The sequence below is a fragment of the Danio rerio genome, chromosome 20 (assembly GCF_052040795.2).
Source record: "Danio rerio strain M-AB ecotype USA chromosome 20, GRCz13ab, whole genome shotgun sequence".
NCBI classification, from domain to species: domain Eukaryota; kingdom Metazoa; phylum Chordata; class Actinopteri; order Cypriniformes; family Danionidae; genus Danio; species Danio rerio.
Window position 1 is genome coordinate 50,724,365 of NC_141040.1, and position 23,291 is coordinate 50,747,655.

The 23,291-nt window shown below is 36.6% G+C and overlaps 3 protein-coding genes across 19 annotated transcripts in view; all 3 read left to right on the forward strand.

Annotated features, from left to right (window-relative positions):
- Positions 1–23,291, forward strand: part of flvcr2b (FLVCR choline and putative heme transporter 2b) — a 343,389-nt gene that overhangs the window by 233,990 nt on the left and 86,108 nt on the right. The gene's annotated exons all lie outside the window — the stretch shown is intronic.
- si:ch211-153j24.3 lies at positions 1,099–14,831 on the forward strand. 8 transcript variants are annotated; one of them, XM_087298934.1, is made up of 6 exons: positions 1,099–1,304; positions 1,491–1,703; positions 4,964–5,071; positions 6,617–8,693; positions 12,178–13,040; positions 14,026–14,831. In XM_087298934.1, exons 1-4 carry the CDS (start codon positions 1,233–1,235, stop codon positions 7,211–7,213), a joined length of 990 nt encoding a protein of 329 aa, XP_087155060.1. In that variant the 5' UTR covers positions 1,099–1,232; the 3' UTR covers positions 7,214–8,693; positions 12,178–13,040; positions 14,026–14,831. The 8 variants fall into 8 exon arrangements, with proteins under 8 accessions (XP_087155060.1, XP_087155061.1, XP_087155062.1 ...); XM_087298935.1 differs by having other exon boundaries at positions 6,617–8,684; XM_087298936.1 differs by having other exon boundaries at positions 6,617–8,552; positions 12,306–13,040.
- The window catches only part of batf (basic leucine zipper ATF-like transcription factor), a 79,239-nt gene continuing 71,126 nt past the window's right edge, over positions 15,179–23,291 (forward strand). For 9 of the 10 annotated variants that reach the window (XR_015517829.1, XR_015517826.1, XR_015517827.1 and 6 more), the window contains exons 1-2: positions 15,179–15,266; positions 20,584–20,677. The gene's annotated coding sequence lies outside the window, so the exon portion shown is untranslated. 10 annotated transcript variants of the gene reach the window in all.

The window sequence follows — 23,291 nt, forward strand, 5'->3', positions numbered from 1 at the left end:
CACAGATCAGAAGCCAGAGGCGGCTCTGCCGGGAAACACTTGGACTGTGGACAGAAGGGAGGCCCCTCATCACACGCCCTCGTCTGAAAGCAGGATTACCTCATCTGAGCTATGAATAGAGATTTTCACACAGGTTTATGAAGCACAACAACAGCGTTTTCTTCCAGTCCAAGTGCGAATTTAAACATATCACAGCCCTTTAATGTGTGTGTGTGTGTGTGTGTGTGTGTGTGTGTGTGTGTGTGTGTGCGTGCAGACCTATAACATCACAGACAGAACAATGGTTAATTCCTGACCCCAGATTGTTTTGAAATCTCCTACTTTCATTTAGAAGAACTAAAAACACACACAGAGATTATTTTGGGTACTTGGCGGTGATGTCGTCATAAGAATGTCATTGAATTAAGTGTGATATGATAAAAATAGGCTGTGCCGCAGTAGCGCGCTGCAGCTAGAGGCTCCAAACCGGACGTGCCTTATATGGGCAAGACATGCGGCTCGCTGATTGGCTGCTCGCATTAGCGACAGGGTTGTTGCTGGAGCGCTCTGAGTGGGAGATCCATCATTATAATTGACAAGGGATACGAAAAATCACAGTTTTTAATAGAAAGGGCGCGGTGGACGAATCAAAGCCGCTATTTCATTGTTTATAACCTGACATCTCGTTTAAGGGCGCTTTATTGCATTGTGATGATGATGATGCGCATCGCATTGCATTGATTGTGCGACTTGAGAGGACATCGAAATGCAAATAAGCGATATCAGACGTGTAGATCTCGGTAATATGCATAAATCATACCCTCACAGAGACAGGCTGCAAACAAGGCACGTAAAATGACGTATGGTGTTCATTCATGTGAAAGCTGCAGCGTTTGGATTCACTAAAATAAACATTTATAAACATCATATGCTTTATATAAGCGCATTATAAGCTGTATTAAACCGAGCATCGTGTTGTGTTGTTGAAATCTTGTGACTGCCGTCATTATTTATCTGGCTCGTGCTTAACCGTCCCCCCCTCCGGGAGCAGTGGTACAGTCTCACAGATTTCATTCATAAAAATCTGCCTCACTATAAAGAGAAGAAGCGCTGATGGCTGGTGCCTCCTAGCGTAGTAACCTCAGTCTAGAGATTTATTTTTTCCTGCCTTCCTCCAAAAGCCTGCATTTGTTGACATTGCACATATATTAATTCGGTTTCCAGCATTTTCCTGCCGCGACCTAGCATTAGTGATGCCAAAAAACGCGAGTGTTTCTGCAGAACAGCTGCTGCACACATCAGCTGCTGGGATGAAGGATACGCAGGTACCACCAGACTGCACATTTACCTGGAATGGGGATTATTTCATTGAGCTGTGGGATTAGTGATGCATGTTGTCTAATATTTCTGTACAGTCAGACACATGTCAGTTGTGTTCATATGTAGTTTTGTTCTGAATGCTCATATGTGGTGGTGGTGGTGGTGGTGAACACATCTCTTCTCTTTCTCAGAAGGCAGGTGTTTTGAAGGATGCTGATGCTGCCTTTGTTCCTACGGTCACTGCTGTTGCTTCAGCTCCAGATCTCAAGTGGATGGTCCTGTCGACTGACATCTCTTCAGTGTCACCCTGCAGACAGCAGAAAACACAGAGCTCATCTCACTCCACAGATGCCAAAGCTGCTCGAAAGACCTTCACTGGCAGGAGAAAGGGGGCAAAGGATCAGGTAAACACTTACTTCATCAGATGATGTGTATATATATATATATATATATATATATATATATATATATATATATATATATATATATATATATATATATATATATAATTGTATATAATATATAAATCAGAATTATTAGCCCCCCTGAATTATTAGACCGCTTGTTTATTTTTTCCCCAATTTCTGTTTAATAGAGAGCAGATTTTTTCAACACATTTCTAAGCATAATAGTTTTAATAACTCATCTTTAATAACTGATTTATTTTATCTTTGTCATGATGACAGTAAATAATATTTGGCAAGATATTTTTCACGACACTTCTATACAGCTTAAAGAGACATTTAAAGGCTTAACTAGGTTAATTAGGTGAACTAGGCAGGTTAGGGTAATTGGGTAAGTTATTGTATAACGATGGTTTGTTCTGTAGACTATCGAGAAAAAATATTGCTTAAAGGAGCTAAAATTTAGTCCCTAAAATGTTTTTTAAAAGATTAAAAAATATTATCAGACATACTGTGAAAATTTCCTTGCTCTGTTAAGCATCATTTGGGAAATATTTAAAGAAGAAAAAAAAAACCAAGGGGGCTAATAATTCTGATTTCAATGCCCAGCACTACACCCGTTTAAATTCATATTTTTAATAGGAAGCTATACAATATTATATTTGTGCATATACCTTAGATTAGTCAGCACTTAAGCTAAATCCAGAGCTATTCTAACAAAATAACTTACAATAAAGGTGTTAGAACTAGTACACAAATGTATATGTTATAAAAAAATATTTTAAAAAAGAGGAAAAACCAAGAAAAGCGAACAAAATTGAAGAATTTAGTTGAAATTTTGTCATTTATAAATTTTTTTGCAATATTTAGCTTGAGATTATTGTATTATCTTTCAATTTCTAAATATGTTTGATGACTAAAATATTATTTTAATAAATATATCTGTTTAATAAATCTGACTTGTTAAAAAGCACCAAAATACATTCACTGAGTAATGGATAAAATATTTATTTTCAAAATGGGCTGTACTCAACTATGCTGAGCACTGTATATATATATATATATATATATATATATATATATATATATATATATATATATATATATATATATATAATTTTGTTTAATGCTAGAATGTCACACCTTAATGACTTTAATACTTTAATACTTTGTACTTTGTAAATATACAATGAAACGTTCTTCATGGTATTACGCTGTATCAGCCACACTGTAAACTTAAGACTATGGGTGGTAGGGCTTTCTCATACAGTGCGCCTAAGCTGTGGAATGCACTACCCATCCGCATTAGGAATGCCACTTCTCTGGACTGTTTGAAGAAACTTCTTAAGACTCAACTTTTTAGCACTGCTTTTAACTTAGGATGATCATTTTGTTAACTTTTTAAAAAATGATGTCTCCCTTTGCATTGAACATTGAGTGTCTTACATGAAGAGATGTTGTTTGTTCACACAGCTACATTACATCGTAGCGGAGCTCCCCTTTAAATCACCCTTTTTTGTTGTTGATGTTGTTGAACTCAAAAGATCTTCAAAACCTGTTACAATCCATAGTAGAGAAAACAAATATGTAAGTCAATGGTGACTGGTTTCCAACATTCTTTAAAATATCTCCTGTTTTCAACAGAGAAAAAAAATAACCCCAACCTGATTCAGAATAATTAAGTACTGAGTAAATAGACAGAATTTTGATTTTTAGGAAACTATTAAGAACCCTTAAGAACCTTTAGCTTATACACAACCTTTCCAATGGTATTTTGGCAAAAAAAAAGCTTCTTTAGAATATTTATTTGTTCTTTACACTACGAAAAAAAGGTTGATTACTCAAAGATTGTATTCTAAATATAAATGTCTGAATACATCACACATTGTCATTATTTTATGAAACATTATCATCTGTTTTACAGAATTAATAGTTTTACTCAAACACATAACTACACTCTAAAAAGAATTGTCTAAACAAAACAAAAGAAATTAACGCAAGATTTTGCATTAATATATTCAAGTTACGACACTATCTAACAAAATGACAGCAAGCTTTGTTATGTTAACCAAATCTTTTCCTCTTCAATCAGAGGCATTTAATATAGCAAAAAAACTCAAACTTTTAAGTCGATTACTCTAAAAAATAAGTTGTTTCAATTAGATTTTTCAAATTAAAATTGAAAACAAATCCAGTGTTATTTACGTAGTTGCATGTTTTCAAGTTTAGAACCTCAAATAAATAAAGTAGCCGAAATTGTAAATGTTTGTTTTTTAAAAAATGTACTGTTCATGCTTGTAAGAAATACATTTAACAACAACATTTTTGTTTTCCGGTAACTTTTATGTGTATTAAACCACAGGTTTTCATTGTTTTACAAAACAAAAACATGTAATGTCGAATATTATCAGTTTAAAAAATAACAAAAAACATCAGTGTGTGGACTTAAAAATACGAAACTTCATTAGTGTGGAAAAATTAAGCTGACAACCCAGTTTCTTTGGGTTGCTACAAGTTAAATATTGTTTTAAAGTAACTGACAGATATTTTTACCTTTAAATTAGCTGCATTTTTAAATTGATGTAATTATCAATATTTTCCTGTTTTGAAAACTTATTCTGGAAATTTAAAATTTTCAATCTAATCAGCATTTTAGAATTTTTAGGGTACAATAATATATTAAACTATGTAGTGATAACAGACCTCTTGAGTTATAATTAAATTCATAAAAGTCTTTCTTTCCATTTATTTGCAAAGATAACTTTTTTAAATTCAATAAACACTGGTCATCTATTTTCTGCAAATGGACTCTGCATATATGTTTACAGTAGTCAACATTTGAAGTGGATCAAAAAAGATTTTAAAAATTCTCATAAGACTAGAATGGGTGTTGATCAACAGATTTACCATAACTTTGATGAAAGCTTTTGATCCACTTCAAATGCTAACTACTACCACACACACACACACACACACACACACACACACTCACACGCACACACACACACACACACACACACACACACACACACACACACACACACACACACACACACACACACACACACACACACACACACACACACACACACACACACACACAGAGAGACATTGGGTGCACTCAAAAATATTTTTGCTGCTAAAAACAACATATTTCTTCAGTTTGTTAGGAAAAACTTAATTGTTTTATGTTCAGTCAACTAAATCGATCTGTGTGGAAAGCACATTTTTTTACAATGTGGTGTGTTTCTTTATTTCAGCTTTCTCCAGAGGAAGAGGAAAGGAAAAGAATCAGAAGGGAAAGAAATAAACTCGCAGCTGCCAAGTGTCGAAATCGTAGGCGAGATCTAACCAACAGCCTGCAAGCTGTAAGTGTACAAAAAGACAATCAGCAATTTCCTCCATCATAAAAGAAAACTTTGTGCACGACACGAAACTTAATAGTATATATTAGTATTATAGAACTGTACTATTTAATTGTCATTGTATATACTGATGAAGTCAAAATTATTCGCCCTCTCTTTTTCAAATATTTTCCAAATAATGTTTAACAAAGGAAGGAATTTTTCACAGTATGTCTGATAATATTTTTTCTTCTAAAGAAAGTCGTATTTGTTTTATTTCAGCAAGAATAAAAGCAGTATTTAAAAAAAAAGCATTTTAAGGTCAATATTATTAGCCCCCTTATGCAATATTTGTTTTTAATAGTCTACAGAACAACTTGCCTAATTACCTTAACTTACCTAATTTACCTAGTTAAGCCTTTAAATGTCACTTTAAGCTGAATACTAGTATGCTGAAAAATATCTAGTGAAATATTATTTACAATATTGAGTTACTCCATAAAAATGGAACTAGTTGCATTACTTTTTATGGTAATGTGTTACGTTACTTTTATTTTTTTACGTTCTCTTTAATATATTTTTTACACCAGTGCAAATTATAACTTTTACATATGTATACTTTTTTGTCTTTTAAACATCATATTAATGCTTTTTGATGGCTGAAACTGCAGAATCTGGTCATAAAGATGACAATTAATTGTATAACATGGAACGTTACTTAAAATTTAGATGTACAAATTAGTAGGAATCATGCACAAAATTATTTTAAAAATGTGACTACACATGTACACAAGTGAACTTCATCTCCAGATCTGGGGTGCGTTTCCGAAAACCATCGTTAGCCAACAAAGGTTGCGAGTGTCTTCATTGCAAACATAGTTCGTTGATTTGCCATTTCCCAAATTCGTCATTCCAACGAAATCTCACGGCAATTCGTAACTTTTAGATTTAGTGGCTAATTCGTATGAATTTGTACGATCTAATTCATACAATTTAGTAAAATTTGCTCATCCCCCAATAAAGGTTGGGTTTAGGGGTGGGGTTAGGTGCCACATTTCCTTTTTAAAATTGTACAATTTCGTACGAATTAGCCACTAAACTGACAAAACGTAAAATACTTATGTATTCTTGTGAGATCAGGCTGGTCATTCCAACGAACAATGTGTGCTTGCAGCTACACCTTTAGAGCTGTAGTTAGAAACATAGTTCCTGGCTGTGTTCTACTCCCAGTTATCCTCTCTATGCCCTATTCATTTAGAACATTCTAACATTTAAACTTGGAATGATTAAAAAAAAAAATACAATAAAGCATTAAAGTCATCACTTTAGTCTTAGGTGTGATTTACTTTCAAAGTATTTTACAGCTCAGTTTTAGCAATCTTCATGTTTACAATTGCGCTCCCTTTACAGTGCACTTTGAAAACATTGATATGTATGTAATATTTATTAAAACTATTATGCTTAGAAATGTGTTCATTCCGTTAAACAGAAATTGGGGAAAAGTATACAGAGCGGCTAGTAATTCGGACTTCAACTGTATATATTAATCCACAATGTTCATCTGTCCAGGAAACCGACGGTCTGGAAGAAGACAAAGCGGCTCTGCAGTCTGAGATCGCCAGCCTGCTGAAGGAAAAAGAGCGACTGGAGCTCATCCTTTCAGCTCACAAACCACACTGTAAACTCACAGACGAGACGGAGAATGAGGAACCAGCTCCAGCCCAGGAGGAGAAGACTCAAGCTGCCAGTGTGCCAGAGCAGGTGCCCGCCTCGCCCCCGCAGGCCGATCCCACCAGCGCTGCCATCTTCGGGGACTCAGACGTCCTGCTGTGCTCCAGTGCTGAACTGGGCGCTGCCGAGGTGGAGCCGTACATCGACATGAGGGATGTGTGCATGGAAGATATCAGCAGTGTTATAGACAGCGGCGATGACATGGATCTGTTAGTGCCGGATATCGACCTGAGCAGCTCTCTGGGTCTCAGCGAATGGGAAACGCTGTATATGTCGATGGGCGGCGGGCTGGAGCCTCTGAGCTCGCCCACATGCAGCCCCAGCACCGATGCTGTGCCCGTCTTCAACTTTACTGACGCAGATGCTGAGGATCATGATACCGGTAAAGAAGAGGGAAAATCAAACGCAGCCAAAGAAATGATGACGACTTTATGAAGGGTTCTGGAAAGCCACAGTGTAAAAATATAGATCTGTTAATTAGCAGTTTCCATATGTTGTGATTCAATTCAGTTAGTCTTTAATTATTTCTATAGCTGCTCCAGTCCAGTTTTCAGAGTTCAGCTTAGTTCAGTTCAGTGTGGTTTAATTTCCACTGCTGAACACCAAAACACTGAAGAGCAAATCCATCGATGTGCAGCTCCACAAGTCCCAAAACAAGCAAGCCAGTGGTGACAAACATACTTCACCAATTTACGAAAGTGATGGAAAAAAAACCTTGAGCAAAAACAGGCTTAGTTTGGTGCTCAACCAGTTCTCTTCAGGCCAGACTTCTTGTGCAGGGGTGCGTTTCCGAAAACCATCGTTAACCAACTAATGTCGCAAGTTCCGTAGTTACAAACAGAGTTCGTTGATTTGCTGTTTTCCAAATTTATCGTTCCCAAAAACATTCGCAAACTACAGCTGCGTCCCAAATGGCACACTTTACACTATGCACTATGCACTTACACACTCAACAGGATAGTATATGTATGTAGTGTCGTCCCAAATGGCACACTAATGTTTTTTTACTAAGCGGAAATTCAAACCGTTTCCCTGATGACGTTTGATGGTCGCCAAATCAGTGAAATAAACGACTGAATTATTAAATAAAACCTGCCGTGAGTATAACCGCATTCACCATCGGGAGGCGCTATAATCACTCTCGTAGGAGAATTTTGCTTTCAACATCCAAAATAAATAAAGTTATCCAACATGTGCGCCTGATAGCTCCGCCCCTTCCGCTACGTGAGCAAACCTGCGGTCGTTGAGTGCGTGAAGTTTCCATCATTACACACTTCATTTTAGCGGCTAAATGAGTGCATCATCCGCGTAATTAAAGTGCTCCTATTATTTTTTAAGTTTTCAGTGTCAACGCACTACTTACACTATATATTTATACTACAAAATGGCGTAGAATAGTGCATAAGTATGCGATTTGGGACGCAGCTTACGTCAAAATCACGTTTGTTAAACACTGGAAACTACAACTCTGGCTGTGTTGTATTTCCACTTATTCCCCCTGTGCCCTATTCGTTTAGAACATTCTAACATTTATAGTTGGAATTATTAAAACAAACAAACATTAAAGTCATCTCTCTTAGGTGTAATTTGCTTTCAAAGTATTTTTACAGTTCAGTTTTAGCAATCTTCATGTTTACAACTGCGCTTGCGCCGCAGTGCACTTTGAAAACATTAGAACACGGCCGTGGCCAATGACGAAAGCTATAGATGACCTATTATTCATTCATTCATTTTCTTGTCGGCTTAGCCCCTTTATTAATCCGGGGTCGCCACAGCGGAATTAACTGCCAACTTATCCAGCAAGTTTTTACGCAGTGGATGCCCTTCCAGCCGCAACCCATCTCTGGGAAACATCCACACACACATTCACACACACTACGGACAATTTAGCCTACCCAATTTACCTGTAGCACATGTCTTTGGACTGTGGGGGAAACCGGAGCACCCGGAGGAAACCCACACGAACGCAGGGAGAACATGCAAACTCCACACAAACGCCAACTGAGCCAAGGCTCGAACCAGCGAACAAGCGACCTTCTTGATGGAGGCGACAGCACTACCTAATGCGCCACTGCTTCGCCCTGACCTATTATTTAAAAGCGGAATTTAGGCTATGTTACGTCTCCGAAGCTTTTAAAAACAAAAAACATATCACACGGTAATGCTTTTAATTTATAGTCGGTTGTTTATTAAGTATCTGTACTGTATATGACATGGGCCTGTTGGTTAGGACATTTCTGCGGTGGTTTGCAAGTGTCAAAGTGTAAAAGTAGACTTTTCTTAAAATAAAAAATAATATAAATAAACAATATCCTACTTAATAATAATAACCATCATCATAATCATTAATATCATTAATATTATTATTAAAGTAGGATTTTTTTTATTTTCTAATAAATAATAAATATTAAATTTCATTTCTTAAAAAATAGTCTGATTATATGATTTGTATATGAGATTAGAATATGTGTTTGCTTTTGTACGTGATTTTATGTTATAGAATAGAATATGTAATATTCTCAATAATATCTGTTAAGAAACACAGGCCCTATATCTGCCTTTTACATATATTTCAGTTAATACGGAAAGCGAGTGCATGTTTTTACCCAAAAAAATATTGGATTTTTTTTTCAAATGTGTGTAAAACAATATAATTTGCGCAAATTAATGATGTGGTTCTTCTCTAAAGTAGTTGTTACCCCCCCGTTTAGAGCATCTTTATGGGCGTTTTACAACTAACATGGTTCAAACAATAGATCTGCGACAGAGAGACTACGAGTTTTGGGAAACACTCGTCACTACGTCGATCTTTTCCCAAACGATGCATCGTTGCATGCATGGTTCAGCCGCATGGTTCAGCCGCGAGTTACGTCAGTGTTTGGGAAACCCACCCCAGAGTTTCAGTCTAGGTGCTAGACTCCTGGGCAGTCTAGGAGAAGCTGCATATCAAATGATGGTTTTTTGATGGTTGAAAAGTCAACTCTACAGTTAATCAAAGAGACTTTTATTGACATTTTTGTCACTTGAAATAATATAAAGTATATATAGAGAAATAAAATAACAGAAAATGTAATGGCAGTATATTACAAGGCTTTTGTAGAGTAACACACAACACCAACCCAGACTATATATATATATTATATCACTTTTATACTCTTAAAAATGTTAATAAAAGTCACTTTTTAAGGGTAAAAGTTGTTGGAAGAAAGGTCAAGGTCCTGTAATGCAATTCAAAAGCATACATAAATGGGGAAAAATAAAAACGCGAATCGCAAAATATAGAAAGCTGCTAATTTACTGATATTTTTTACTGTGCACTCCTTAAAGGAACACTTCACTTTATAGTATCAAGTAGGCTAATTTTACAAGTCTCCAAGAGTTAAACGGATGAGTTTTACCAATTTTTAAAATGCATTCAGGCAATCTATGAGTCTAACAGGAGCACTTTTAGATTAGCTTAGCATAGATCATTGAATCGGATTAGACCATTAGCATCTCACTCAAAATATTTAAAAAAGAGTTTTGATAATTCTCCCATATTTAAAGCTTGACTCCTCTGTTGTTGCATCATGTGCTGAGACTTACAGAAAATGAAAAGTTGCAGTTTCTAGGCTGATATGGCCAGGAACTATACGTTCATTCAGCGTAATAATCAACCCAGGTAGCAAAGAATTCTGGCCCAGATTTGGCATAAAGCTGGCACAGCAGGCATTTATTCGGCACTGGCATACAGCATGTGGTGCCAAACAGGTGGCACCGTCTTTAAAATGGCACACAAGACTTGGGTTAGATGTAAAATGTAGTATTTGGTCCAGATGTTAAAAATGTATATGTGGGCCAGGTAAGTTTGGCCTATCTTCACCCACTTTTAAAATACATTTAAATTATGTTTGAATAAAGAAGAAATTCTGGCTATCAGGTCGCTTCAAGAAAAAGCAGGTCCATAGCACAAATGCTTCATAAGTTTCTCAAATTCATTGCAGTCGTGACACCAACATATCTGGTCTAGTTCAGGTCCAGTTATGGGTTGTTAACTTGGCTAAGACTTGGCCCAGATATGGTGCAAATTTGGCTCTTGTATGGAAGCCAGACTTGGTCCAGTCATGTACCATAATTCACTGCGGCATGTGGGCCAAGCAAAAACTGATTGTGTGGGCCAGATCTGGGCCAGAGAAGTTTTGCTATGTGGGAAGGTGGCTGCAGCAGGAGCAGTGATATTACACAGAGCCTGATAATATTCAATAGCATTCAAAAAGGGTAAAAATCATTTTTTTAACTCTAGGTTAGTTGTAAAATGAGTCTATTTCCAAAATAAAGTGGAGTGTTGCTTTAAAATGAAGGTTCTACAATAGGGTTTTATTGGCATCTCTAATGATCCTTTACATTCATTGAACCTTTCCAATGCATGGAAAGTTCTTTGAATTATTAAGTTGTTCCTCACTCTAAGAAATAAATGGTTGTTTTGAGCACTAAATGTTTTCTGGAGGGGGAAAATGGTTCTTCAGTTGAATCACTGCAAAACAAAAAAAATATGATTAAGAGCCCAGAAGAACACATTAGGTTTCCCATAAACAAACTGGTAGAATATTTTACTCTTGAATATACTTACTGGCATTGATGTTTCCATGAAGGATTTTTAATCATAACAGTAAAGTTATTTTTAAGATTGAATAACCATAATTGGATCCATGCAAAAGCTTTCTGTTAAAATTGTTCTTAAAGTCAGCTGAGACTTTTGTTTCAGTGTGCTGATGTACTTCTAACAGACAGAACACTGAGCAGGGGCGGGGCTTTTTTTATGCACGATTCCTTTTTACAGGGTTTCTGCAGGGTCCTAAAAAGCCTTAAACTCGCTGAAATTATGTCTTGTAGGTCTTAAATCCTTTTAAACAAGTCTTAATTTTCATCTGTCCATGCCTCCAATCACCAACAATCCATCTAAAAAAAAAAACTTCGACCGAACTCTATATACAATTGTTTGTTTTTTTTGAAGAAGAAAGTTATGTTTAAAACAAGTGTGCATGGATACAACTAGCGTTTGCTTGTTTTGAAACATTATTTAAAATATGTGGCTAAGAAATAACTAATTATATATATATATATATATATTTGGATGAGGCTAGTAAACCTCGTTTTCACAACCAACTGGGAAAAGTCCTTAGTGTTCAGCCCTATATAAGTCTGAAATTCCCTTTATATCTCAGACTTAGATTGAATATTACCAAAACAAACATAGATTTTTCAGGCGTCACGGTGGTGCAGTGGGTAGCATAATCACCTCACAGCAAGAAGGTCCCTGGTTTGAGCCCGGCTGGGCCAGTTAGCATTTCTGTGTAGAGTTTGCATTTTCTCCCCATTTTGGGGTGGGTTTTCTCCGGATATTCCGGTTTCCCCCACAGTCCAAAAACATGCGCTACAGGTGAATACAATTAACTCAATTGGCTGTAGTGTATGTGTGTGAAAGAGTGTGTGTTGGTGTTTCCTAGTAAAACAAAATTTGTTTCCTGTAAAACAAATGCTGGATAAGTTGGCGGTTCATTCCAATGGGGCGAACCCTGATGAAAAAAGAGGTTAAGCTGAAGAAAAAATAATAAACATTGCTTTTTCAGTGCAATTGCACTAACTTGCATTACCTCAAGCATAACAATGTGGGCTAGCAAGATAAACACTGCAAAAAAAATTCAATTCCAATTCATGTTTGTTTATAGAGCTTTTACGATTTAGATTGTGTCAAAGCAGCTTACCATAGAAGTTCTAGTAAATTGAGTCCAGTTTTCAGAGCTGAAGTTCAGTTCAGTGGGGTTTAATTTTCACTGTTGAAAGTCCAAACACTGAAGAGCAAATCCATCAATGCGCAGCTCCACAATTCCTAAACCATGCAAGCCAGTGGCGACAGCGGCGAGGAGCAAACTTCACCAATTGACAAAAGTGAATGAAAAAAAACCTTGAGAGAAACTCAGTTGGGCACGACTATTTCTCCTCTGGCCAAACTTCTTGTGCAGAGCTGCAGGCTAGGCGCCGAGACTAAATAACACAGACTTTATAAGAAGCATTTTTCTTAGTGTGTAAATAATCTAAATAACATAATTTAATTATAAAGAAAGTTTGTGTGGAATGAAAATCTGCATGAATGATAAATGTTCTTCATGGAACCATCAATACCAATAAATGAAGTTTCATAAACTAATTTCGAGAGGAGCACGTGATACGATTGACTGCAGCCGGCCACTCATCTACGCTCATTAGCTAGCCAATCAGAACGATCCAAACTCACTATAAATAACCTAGCTAAGATGTACACCCCTATCTTCATTTTCTGAAGAAACCCCCCATCCACCCCTTCTCCTCCTTTCCTCTTTTGCCGAGGGGAGCTCTCGAGAACACCTGACCTCGTACTCCCCTCACATGCTTTATGGACCTAGCGGGAGCCCTGGGCTCAACTATCTCCGAGCTCAGGGTTCTCTCCCGGGACAGCATGCCAAACCTGCTAACTTGCTAATAAGTTGTCAAACAGTATCTAAGTGTGAACTCTTGAAATATCCTACTGATACTCGTTAGTGTGCGGAAACAGTCCAATGCACACAGAAGGTTCTTTCAATTATCAGAACGTTCTCAACACTACGTGATAAACGGTTGTTTTTTAGAAGAGCACACGAATATTCTCTGGGCGGAAACAGCTCTTCCGTGGCATCGCTTCAAAATAAAAGAAAATATTTTTAAAAGCAATGAATACTCTTTTGGTTTCCCCCAAAGCAAAAGTGTTTGGTCCTCCATTTTATTCCTGGTGTGAGGAATAATTTACACATGATAAAGCTTCTCTGCTGGCATTGAAGGGGTGGCATGGTGGCTCAGTGGTTAGCACTGTCGCCTCACAGCAAGAAGGTCACTTGTTAGAGTCCTGACTGAGCCAGTTGACGTTTCTGTGTGGAGTTTGCATGTTCTCCCAGTGTTGGCATGGGTTTCCTCCAGGTGCTCTGGTTTCCTCCACAATCCAAACACATTCGCTATAGGGGATTTTAAGTAACTAAATTGGCCGTAGTGTAAGAGTGTGTGTGTGTGTGCATGTGAGAGTGTATGGGTGCCTCCCAGACTAGCTCTGCTGGAAGCTAGCTCTCTGCAACTCTCACATGGTCGCCATGAAAGCTATATAAGCAGGGCTGTACCTGGATGGAAGACCACATGGGAAAGCTAGGTCCATCATGAGCACCAGAGCACCAGGAGGAAACTCGCATCAACACAGGGAGAACATGCAAACTCCACACAGAAATAATGAGAAACTCAAACCAGCGACCTTCTTGCTGTTAGGCGACAGTGCTAACCATTGAGCCACAGTGCTGTCACAATGAAAATTAATGGTTCTTAATCACAGAAGGTACTTAATACTGTAAACAAATAGTTAAAGTGTTCTTCACATTAAGAATAAATGTTCACCGGAATATTTGTAGTGGATTTGTGAGTGATCATCCCTGAGGAAACAGCTCTCTTATGGAATCTTTGTATGATCCAAAGAACATTTTCCACATTGTGTGTGCAATACAAAGGTCCACGGGTGTTGTGGGTTCTTTGGTGCCACAAATGCCAATAAAGAACCTCTATTTTATAGATGAAATATTCTAAAGAAATACAACAAAAAATCATTTCATAAATGAGTCTGACATGTTCAACACATGTCTAATATAGTGGAAATATAGTGAATGCTGTGCAGTAGATGTACTGTGACCCTTACATCCAGTGAAGTCACTGTTTGTTTCTTCCAGTTTGTTGGCATTGTTGAATATGTTGTCCATCTCTGTGAAAGACATGCTTACATGCACTTTTGTACCAAGAGGTACGTGTAACTGTATCAGTTGATGTGGTGATGTACAGTGCGGTCCGTTACACAGTGTCCAAGTGTGTGACTTACTGTTTTTACATATTCTTTATTAAAATTACAATGTAATATTGACCATGGTGGCGAAAAAATCATGCATATTTTATGTTTTTGCTCTTCCTGCTTCCTTTTCTGTGGTCTGGCATGTTTATAATAAACAGAGAATACATATTAAATAGGAAATGTGTCTGTCTGTCTTTGTTTTCAATCTCTTCTCTGAAGCCCCTCAAATAATGCAATGCAAATGAATGCATCGTTTCTAAACAGCAACATACATAACCCTCATGTCTAGAATGTGCAGTATAATTTTATCACAGAGTATCGAGATCCATGTATTTTTGAAGGTTTCTGTGTTTTCACCCACATAGATTCGATGATACCGAGGCTGCTGTCATGATCGGAACGTTCTCAGTACGCAGAAACGTACAGCGCCTGACGTCAGTGCGTATTTGCGCGCCACACATTTTTTTTCCCTGTCGTTCGCTTGCACTTCCGTCTCCATATATGGTGATCTTGGGGAACGTGCTGTTGTGTCTCTATGGGAACAGCAGAGTCGTGTTTCAGCTGAACTGCAGTTTTCCCGGAAGATCAGTCGAGAGGAGCGGAGAGGAGCTCTCGGTAGGTTACGGGAATTGCTTTGTGCTCCCAAACCTTCTGCAGAAATTTATGTACATACCCAGCGCACATTTAAAGCGTTCATATATAACAAAGGACAGTCTGTTTTATAAAATGGCCACGCGGTTTTTAATAATATGGCTGAATTGTTTGGCTAAAGTCCTCGTGCACACAATCACACTGAATCACTGCTAAACACCTCGCAGTCTGGTCTAAAACCTAAAACTACTTGTCGTTTGTGTTTATTTAGCTGATGTAGCATCCTTAAAAGCTCACGAAAACGCTTTATTTCGTAAAATTCCAGTATACTATTTGCTTTTTTAGCTATTATAAGCACAATGTGTTTGGAAAAGTTGCACTAATAACTATTATAGTTAACAAATATAATATTCGGTTTCTGTAATATTTGGTGACCTAGAAGTCAGTATAATAGGCTAGTCATATCTTATTTTATTTGGTTAAATGTTCAGAACACACACAGACACAATGCATTTATTATATATATATATATATATATATATATATATATATATATATATATATATATATATATAAATTTAATTAATTTCCTTTTAAAAATCTTTGTATTTGCTCTATGCTATCCTAATTGCTACAATGATCAGGTATTTTGAGTTGTGTAAATTACAATAAAATCTAGCTTGATCACTTTTTCTTTTTTAGTATTTTAATAAACAGCAGTTAAGGTAAAACACTTTCTTATGCGGCACTGAGCCATAAATCTCCATTTCAGAAGCACTAACAACAAACAGTTTGATTCCTATACTTTTTTATCCCTTATGTGCTGTTGGGGATGTTTTCATCCACTCTGGGGTGATTTTGTGTCTTAATTTGCCCATGAGCTTTCTCTGTTTCAGCAAATGGAATCAATTTTTTGGTGACATTTTATTTAGACATTTTGAAAAATAGATTTGAATAATAAAAAAAAAAAACCTCACCAATACACTCTGAGCAAATTGACTACCCTTTTGTTATGTTAGGGATGAAAACATCCACTGAATTAAACTGCTGTGAAAATGCATCAGATAAATATTTATTTGAAATTTTTGGAATCTGTCAACCTCAGTCCTAAACAAAACTAAATTATTTAGAAAATTTCAGGATTTTAACTCTTTATTCGACAAGTTCACAAACGATGTCACTGATTTGCTGAAAAAAACACACACACACACACAAAATGACGCATTTTCAATATAAGAAGTAATTGTTGACTGGATTTTTAACCTTTTATCAGAGTCTCGGACATGTGAACGATTAGTAACAGCATTGTCTTTGATTGATTTTTATTTTTCCCTAGTTTACTGTTGGTGACTGTTTTTCCCCCATTGACATCCATTATAACAAAAACATGACACCATATAATCCTGCATTTCTGATTGTTTGTGGTTAAATAAGTAATTTTTACTTTTGATCCTCAGTTGGCAGCGTTAAACCTTTAGATAGGGTTTTAGAAACCATAGTTTTCGGATTTTATACGGAGTATAACAGCAAATTAAAGTGTGTGTCTGCGAGTGTGTGAGAGTGACCTTTACGCACTTACTTTGATGTGTCTGAGAAAATCAAAATATGCATCTCACCTCAAAGAACTACATGGGGTAAATAAAAACAAAGACTGTGCATTTATGCACCACCAAATGTGGTTATAATGGAAGTCAATGAGGCAAAAACAGCCACCAACAGTAAATTAGAGAGAAAAAATGAAAATCTAATCATGTGTCAGCCAATGTTGTTACTAATCGTTCACATGTCCAAGACTGTGATAAAATAAAAAAAAAATACAGTCCACAATTACTCTTTATATTGAAAAAAACCCATTTTGTGTTTGTTTTTTTAACCGGAAACAGTGCATCATTTATGAATTTGGCAATAACAGAGTTAAAATCCTGTAATTTTCAAAACAGTTTAGTCTGTTTGATCAGGACTGAGGTTGATTAACAGAATTATGCAAAAAAAAAATTATGAATTTTAAAATCTGATGCATTTTACTGCAGTTCAGTGGATGCTTTCATCCCTAACATAACAAAAGTGTAGTGACTTTGAACAGTGCACAAGGGTTAAACAATAATTTGTTAATACATAATTTGGATGATTATATGCAACATTTTATTCTACAGAAATGTATATTTATTTATTTGGCCATCAAAGAGAATAAAATAGAATAATAAAAAGAGATTGCTAAAATAAACTTTGTAAAAGCCTAGGAAATGAAACAAGAATTTTATTTCATTTCGTTCAATACTTTTTGCTAGGAATGCATGCAAATTATTATTATTAATGCATGCATATTTAAACATTTTTTTCATTCAAAAATAAATGCAGTTCTTTATGTAATCAATCAACTGTGCAAATACAATGACTATAGTTATCTTATTACTTCATTTCAGTCTCACTTTTATATGCTTTTTATTTATATAAAAGCACTGAATCCCAATCATTTAATACCGATTACCAACATTGGATGTTGCGATTTTAATTTACAAATTCAGAATCCAGCCAATGGCAAATAAACAAAGTTTTAGGATCCTGCAATAATGACTTATTTGTCAATATATCCACCAAACTGAACTCTTTTACTGTTCTCATATAATCATCAACAATTTCCCTCATCCTTTTCTATAATCGCTCGTATGCAAAGATTAAAAAATAGTAATAAAATCTAATTTGAGCAGAATGAAATCTTTTGCTGCAAGTGAATTGTGTTTTTTCCTTCGTAAGCGCCTCAATATCAGTGTCTTGGCACACACACACACACAATATCAACCTTTTCTTTAGCGCACTTTGTTAAATGCACAGTGGTAAAAGGGGAAATAAAATGAGTATCCTGATAGACAGACAGTGTATGTGTATAGTCCGTCTGTTCAGGTTCATCTTTTTTGATTAGTCAGCATGTGCCAGCGCTGATGATTCAGCCGGCCCAAGTAAAGTTCTGCCCAGGACATCCTCTTTTTGCCATGATTCAGGTTGCAGTTTTTTTTTATTTAGCATATAGTGATGTCTGTATAGGCTTCCGGATGTCTGGTGTTGAACCTGACTATTTAAATCCAGAAGCCATTGATTCTTATCGTCCTATAGCGTCGATTAAATAAAGTTTCCATTTCTTTAATGCAGACAAATACAACAAAGACATCATGAACCCACCTTTAAACTAAAATACTTTTCAATAGTATATACATTTGTATCCATTAACTTTATGTATTGTTCAAATTGACTACCCTTTCATTGCGTTAGTGCCCCACTGACTTCCATTATAACCACATTTTTGATTGCAAAGCCTTGACAGCATATAATTATACATACTTCATTATACATGCTTCTTTGTTGGGCAGAGGGTAAATTTGTCATTTTTACTGTTGATCATCAGTTGGCAGCATTAAACGTTTAGATAGGCCTTTGCAAAACTGTTTCTGGCTTTTAAATTGAGTTCTTTTAAGTAAAACAGCGAATTTTAGTGTGTGTTTGTGTGCGCATAAATACACTTACTATGTTTTCTGTGTTCTGAGAACTGAGCTGCTTATTTAGATTTTTTACAGACGTATCAAGGTAAGTGCACAAACGTCTTTTTTACACACACACACACACACACACACACACACACACACACACACACACACACACACACACACACACACACACACACACTATCCTCCATATATCTCCAAAGCCAGAACCTAAGCTTTTTTTTTTTAGCACTGCATCCGATGATAAACAGTAATAAATACACATCGTACACTACTTGACAAAAGTCTTGTCGTCTATGCCAGCTGTAAGAGCAACAAATAATAACTCGACTTCTAGTTGATCATTTAGAAAAGTGTCAGAAGGTCGATTTTTCTGATGGATCATCTGTTGAACTGCATCCCAACCATCACAAATACTGCAGAAGACCTACTGGAACCCCAAGATTCTCACAGAAATCAGTCAAGTTTGGTTTGGAAAATTCATGGTTTGGGGTTACATTCTGTATGGGGGCGTGCAAGAGATCTGCAGAGTGGATGGCAACATCAACAGCCTGAGGTATCAAGACATTTGTGCTGCTCATTACATTATAAACCACAGGAGAGGGGAAATTCTTCAGCAGGATAGCGCTCCTTCTCATACTTCAGCCTCCACATCAAAGTTCCTGAAAGCAAAGAAGGTCAAAGTGCTCCAGGATTGGCCATTCCAGTCACCAGAGATGAACATTATTGAGCATGTCTGGGGTAAGATGGAGGCGTCATTGAAGATGAATTCAAAGTATCTTGATGAACTCTGGGAGTCCTGCAAGAACGCTTTCTTTGCCATTCCAGATGACTTTATTAATCAGTGATTTGAGTCATTGCAGAGATGTATGGATGCAGTCCTCCAAGCTCATGGGAGTCACACAATATTCATTCTTTCTTCACTGCAGCATGACTTTATATTCTATACTAGACATTATTTCTGTTAAGTGACAAGACTTTTGTCTATGAAAAGTCAGCCCTTACTGTCCTAATTAAATCAGTAAAAATCAAGGCATGATCATATTTTATTTTGGTAAAATAAGCACAATTTAGACGACATTGACTTTTGATATAAGCCACTTCTGATACCAGATGATCAACTAGATGGCAAGTTATTATTTGTTGTTCTTAACTTGAATAGGCAACAAGACTTTTGTCAGGTAGTGTACCTCTTGCCAACAGGAAAAACCACCAACAATCATAAATACAGTATTATATGGTGTCATGGCTTTGCAATCAAATATGTGATTATAATGAAAGTCAATGGGGCAAAAACAGCCCCGAACATAATGAAAAGGTAGTCAATTTGCCCAGGGTGTATTGCACAAAGGTGTATTGTATTTTGTTTAAAGCATTTTCCCAAAATGCTTAAACACAGTGAAAGTTGTGGCCAAATTAATACTCAAAATCACTTCAGAGTGGATGAAAACATCCCCAACACAAGGTTTAAAACTTCTACTGCAGCATCAGTCCTGCTAAAGTGTCTAAATAGTGCATAAATAAATCATAATTCCTTCATGTTCATTGTGCATTTTCCTTTCCGGATGCATCATATTTCCAGAATGGGAAATGGGTTTTTGTTTGGAACAATGTCTGGTTGGTAAAGAAGAAACGTGTATCATTATCTTGAGTTTATTAATATTTTTCTGGAATGCGGAAGTGTTGGGTTCAGGATTTTGAATGTGAACGTTCTGCCATTGAAGGAGGAACGAGTTCATTATTAATAAGTCATTTTTGCTTTTAGAAAGCTTCTTCTTTTGTGCTGCACATCTTTAAAAATAGCCACGCACTGATGTTGCCATGTATGATGTTTAATTGTCCAGGTCTGTGCTGAATCCTGATGACTCCCCTGATGATGCGGTGTTGCTGGCGGACAGTAAATGTGGAAGAGGAAGTGTGTGTGTCTGTGTGTAAGAGGTGAGACACAGAGGTGATTGTGTCTGCGGTTTGTCTGTGCATTTCAGTGGATGCCAGATTATCCAGGATTTGGGTTATTGGTGGAATAAATATGCACTATAAATATTCCAAACGTTTATTTTTTGTTTGTTTGTTTGCAGCAATGCCATAGAATCCAAATATTATATTATTCTAAATTTTCCAAAGAGTATTTTAAGATTTCCTTCTTAAGCCCTGGACTGTTTATTTAATTGCATTATGGTGACCATGGACCACAAAACAAGTCATGAGGGTGATTTATGAATTTAAGCTTTTTTTATGGTTTGTTAGGATAGGGCAATATCAACCATTAAAAATCTGGAGTCTGATGGTTCAAATAAATCAAAGCAGTGAGGAAAGATTTAGTTTTTAGCAATACGTAGCAATAAAAGTGACAATTTTGACTCAAAAAAATTGTGTTGTTGGCCATTCCTGCAAACATACCTGTACAACTTAAGACTTTTTGTGTGGTTTTGTAGACACTGTATTATTTTTGTTCATCTATACCTGAATTATCGACACTGTATGTCTTATGCATTTATCATTTTCAAGTGTGAACTCAAAACGTTAACAATTAAAATAATTGTTATGCAGATTTGTTTTCCCATTAACAATACTCGCGCACAAACATACTCACCGGCCACTTTATTAGGTACACCTGTCCAACTGCTCTCTAAAGCAAATTTCTAATCAGCCAATCACATGGCAGCACCTCAATGGATTTAGGCATGTAGAGACGGTCAAGACAATTTGCTGCAGTTCAAACTGATCATCAGAATGGAGAAGGTGATTTAAGTGACATTGAATGTGGCATAGTTTGGTAATGCCAGACAGGCTGTAGGGTTTGTGTATTGTTGTTGACTATGTCCATCCCTAATGACCACAGTGTACCCATCTTCTGATGGCTACTTCCAGCAGGATAATGTGCCATGTCACAAAGCGTGAATCATCTCAGTCTGGTTTCTTGAACATGACAATGATCACCAGATCTCAATCCAATAGAGCCCCTTTGGGATGTGGTGGAACGGGAGATTCGCATCATGGATGTGCAGCCGACAAATCTGCAGCAACTGCGTGATGGTATCATGTCAATATGGAGCAAAATCAAATAAATATTTATAGTACCTTGTTAAATCTATGCCACGAAGGATAAAGGCGGTTCTGAAGGCAAGAGGGGATCCAACCCGGTAATAGTAATAAAGTGGCAGATAAATGTAAAGTGGAAAGCAAAAAAAAACAATATTCAATATTCTAAATTTCAAGGTTCATGCTTATTCCTGTTTAATATGTTTACAAACTATTTTATAAGTTCTCTGAACAGGATTAAAATAGCAGTTTTTGTTGTGTATGTTGAATGAGTTACATTCTAAAGTAGTTTTCTCTCAGTAATAGAAAAAGTGAGTGAAACCTTTTGCCTTAATTAAAAATACAGTGTATTTACTTATAATCTTAATGTAAAATTAAAAGTATAAATGCACATATGTCTATAATTATAATGAATAAATTAAGATAACTTAACAGGTTTACTAACTTTTTTAAGTCAGCTTTTCACTTTTAAGGCAACTGGTTTACTTATTATTTTTACTGTGAAGTGAGTAATAACTGTTTAGGTGTTTTTACAAATACCAGTACAGGCCTTTAGAGGTCATGTCAGAATTTACCAGTATTTTGGAATGGATGTGTGAATGCTGCTTCTCTGGGGGAAATTAGGGAATGTTTCTGCCTGTGTGAACTATTCATTTTTTCAAAACAAAGAATCAAAAGGCCAGACTAACATTTGCTGAGGAGCATGTTTTGTGGACATAAAACTGGGCCAGAGATCACTTCAAAGATGAGAGCAAACATATATTTCAGTGCAATGAGAAACATTATGTTCATTGTCAACCTGAATGAAAGTGTGTGCAGAGGCCAGTAAAGGTGAAGGAGGTGAAGTGTCTCGGTCTGGTGGTGTTTTCTGTTATAAAGCTCAAATGTGTTTTCACTCAAATGCTGCTTGTTCTACATACCTTTTTGGGCACAACTTAAATGTTTTATGTTCAATCCACTTAAACTTGTACAAACAATTAACTTGATTGATTTGTGTTTGGACAACATGATTGTGTGGAAGCCAGCATGTTTCTTGGCATTACGGCTCATTCACATGGGGCGTCAGCGTCAACGCTTCCCATTCACTTTGAATGGATGACGTCACGCTTTGCCGAACTGAATTGTGGGTCCGTCGGCGCTGCTTTAGTTGGGAAATTCTCAACTTTTCAAGCGCCATCTGAAACGTCAGCCAATCAGATCACTGTATGCAAACACACTAGCTCAGACAGTAGCTGACTGCTGACTAATTTCATTGGCTGACACTGCTATGACGATCGCGTCAGCCCCAACTTCAGACACATCCTCTGTCAAGCGTTGACGCTGAAGCCCCGTGTGAATCGAGTGTTAATAGCAGATACCAAAAGCTGTATTTGTTTTGGACATATAAAACACTTTTCCATGATTTATTGGAACTAAGTGTCTACCTGTAGACAATCATACAAACTGTGTTTTATATCTGAGGTCATATACAGTGGTTGGCACTGTTGCCTCACAACAAGAAGGTCACTGG

Coding starts and splice junctions, on each gene's coding strand:
- si:ch211-153j24.3 (XM_087298931.1), top strand. CDS start 1,233: ATGCCAAAAAACGCGAGTGTTTCTGCAGAACAGCTGCTGCACACATCA. Junction 1,704..4,963: donor GAAAGGGGGCAAAGGATCAG/GTAAACACTTAC, acceptor TCTTTATTTCAG/CTTTCTCCAGAGGAAGAGGA. Junction 5,072..6,616: donor TAACCAACAGCCTGCAAGCT/GTAAGTGTACAA, acceptor TCATCTGTCCAG/GAAACCGACGGTCTGGAAGA.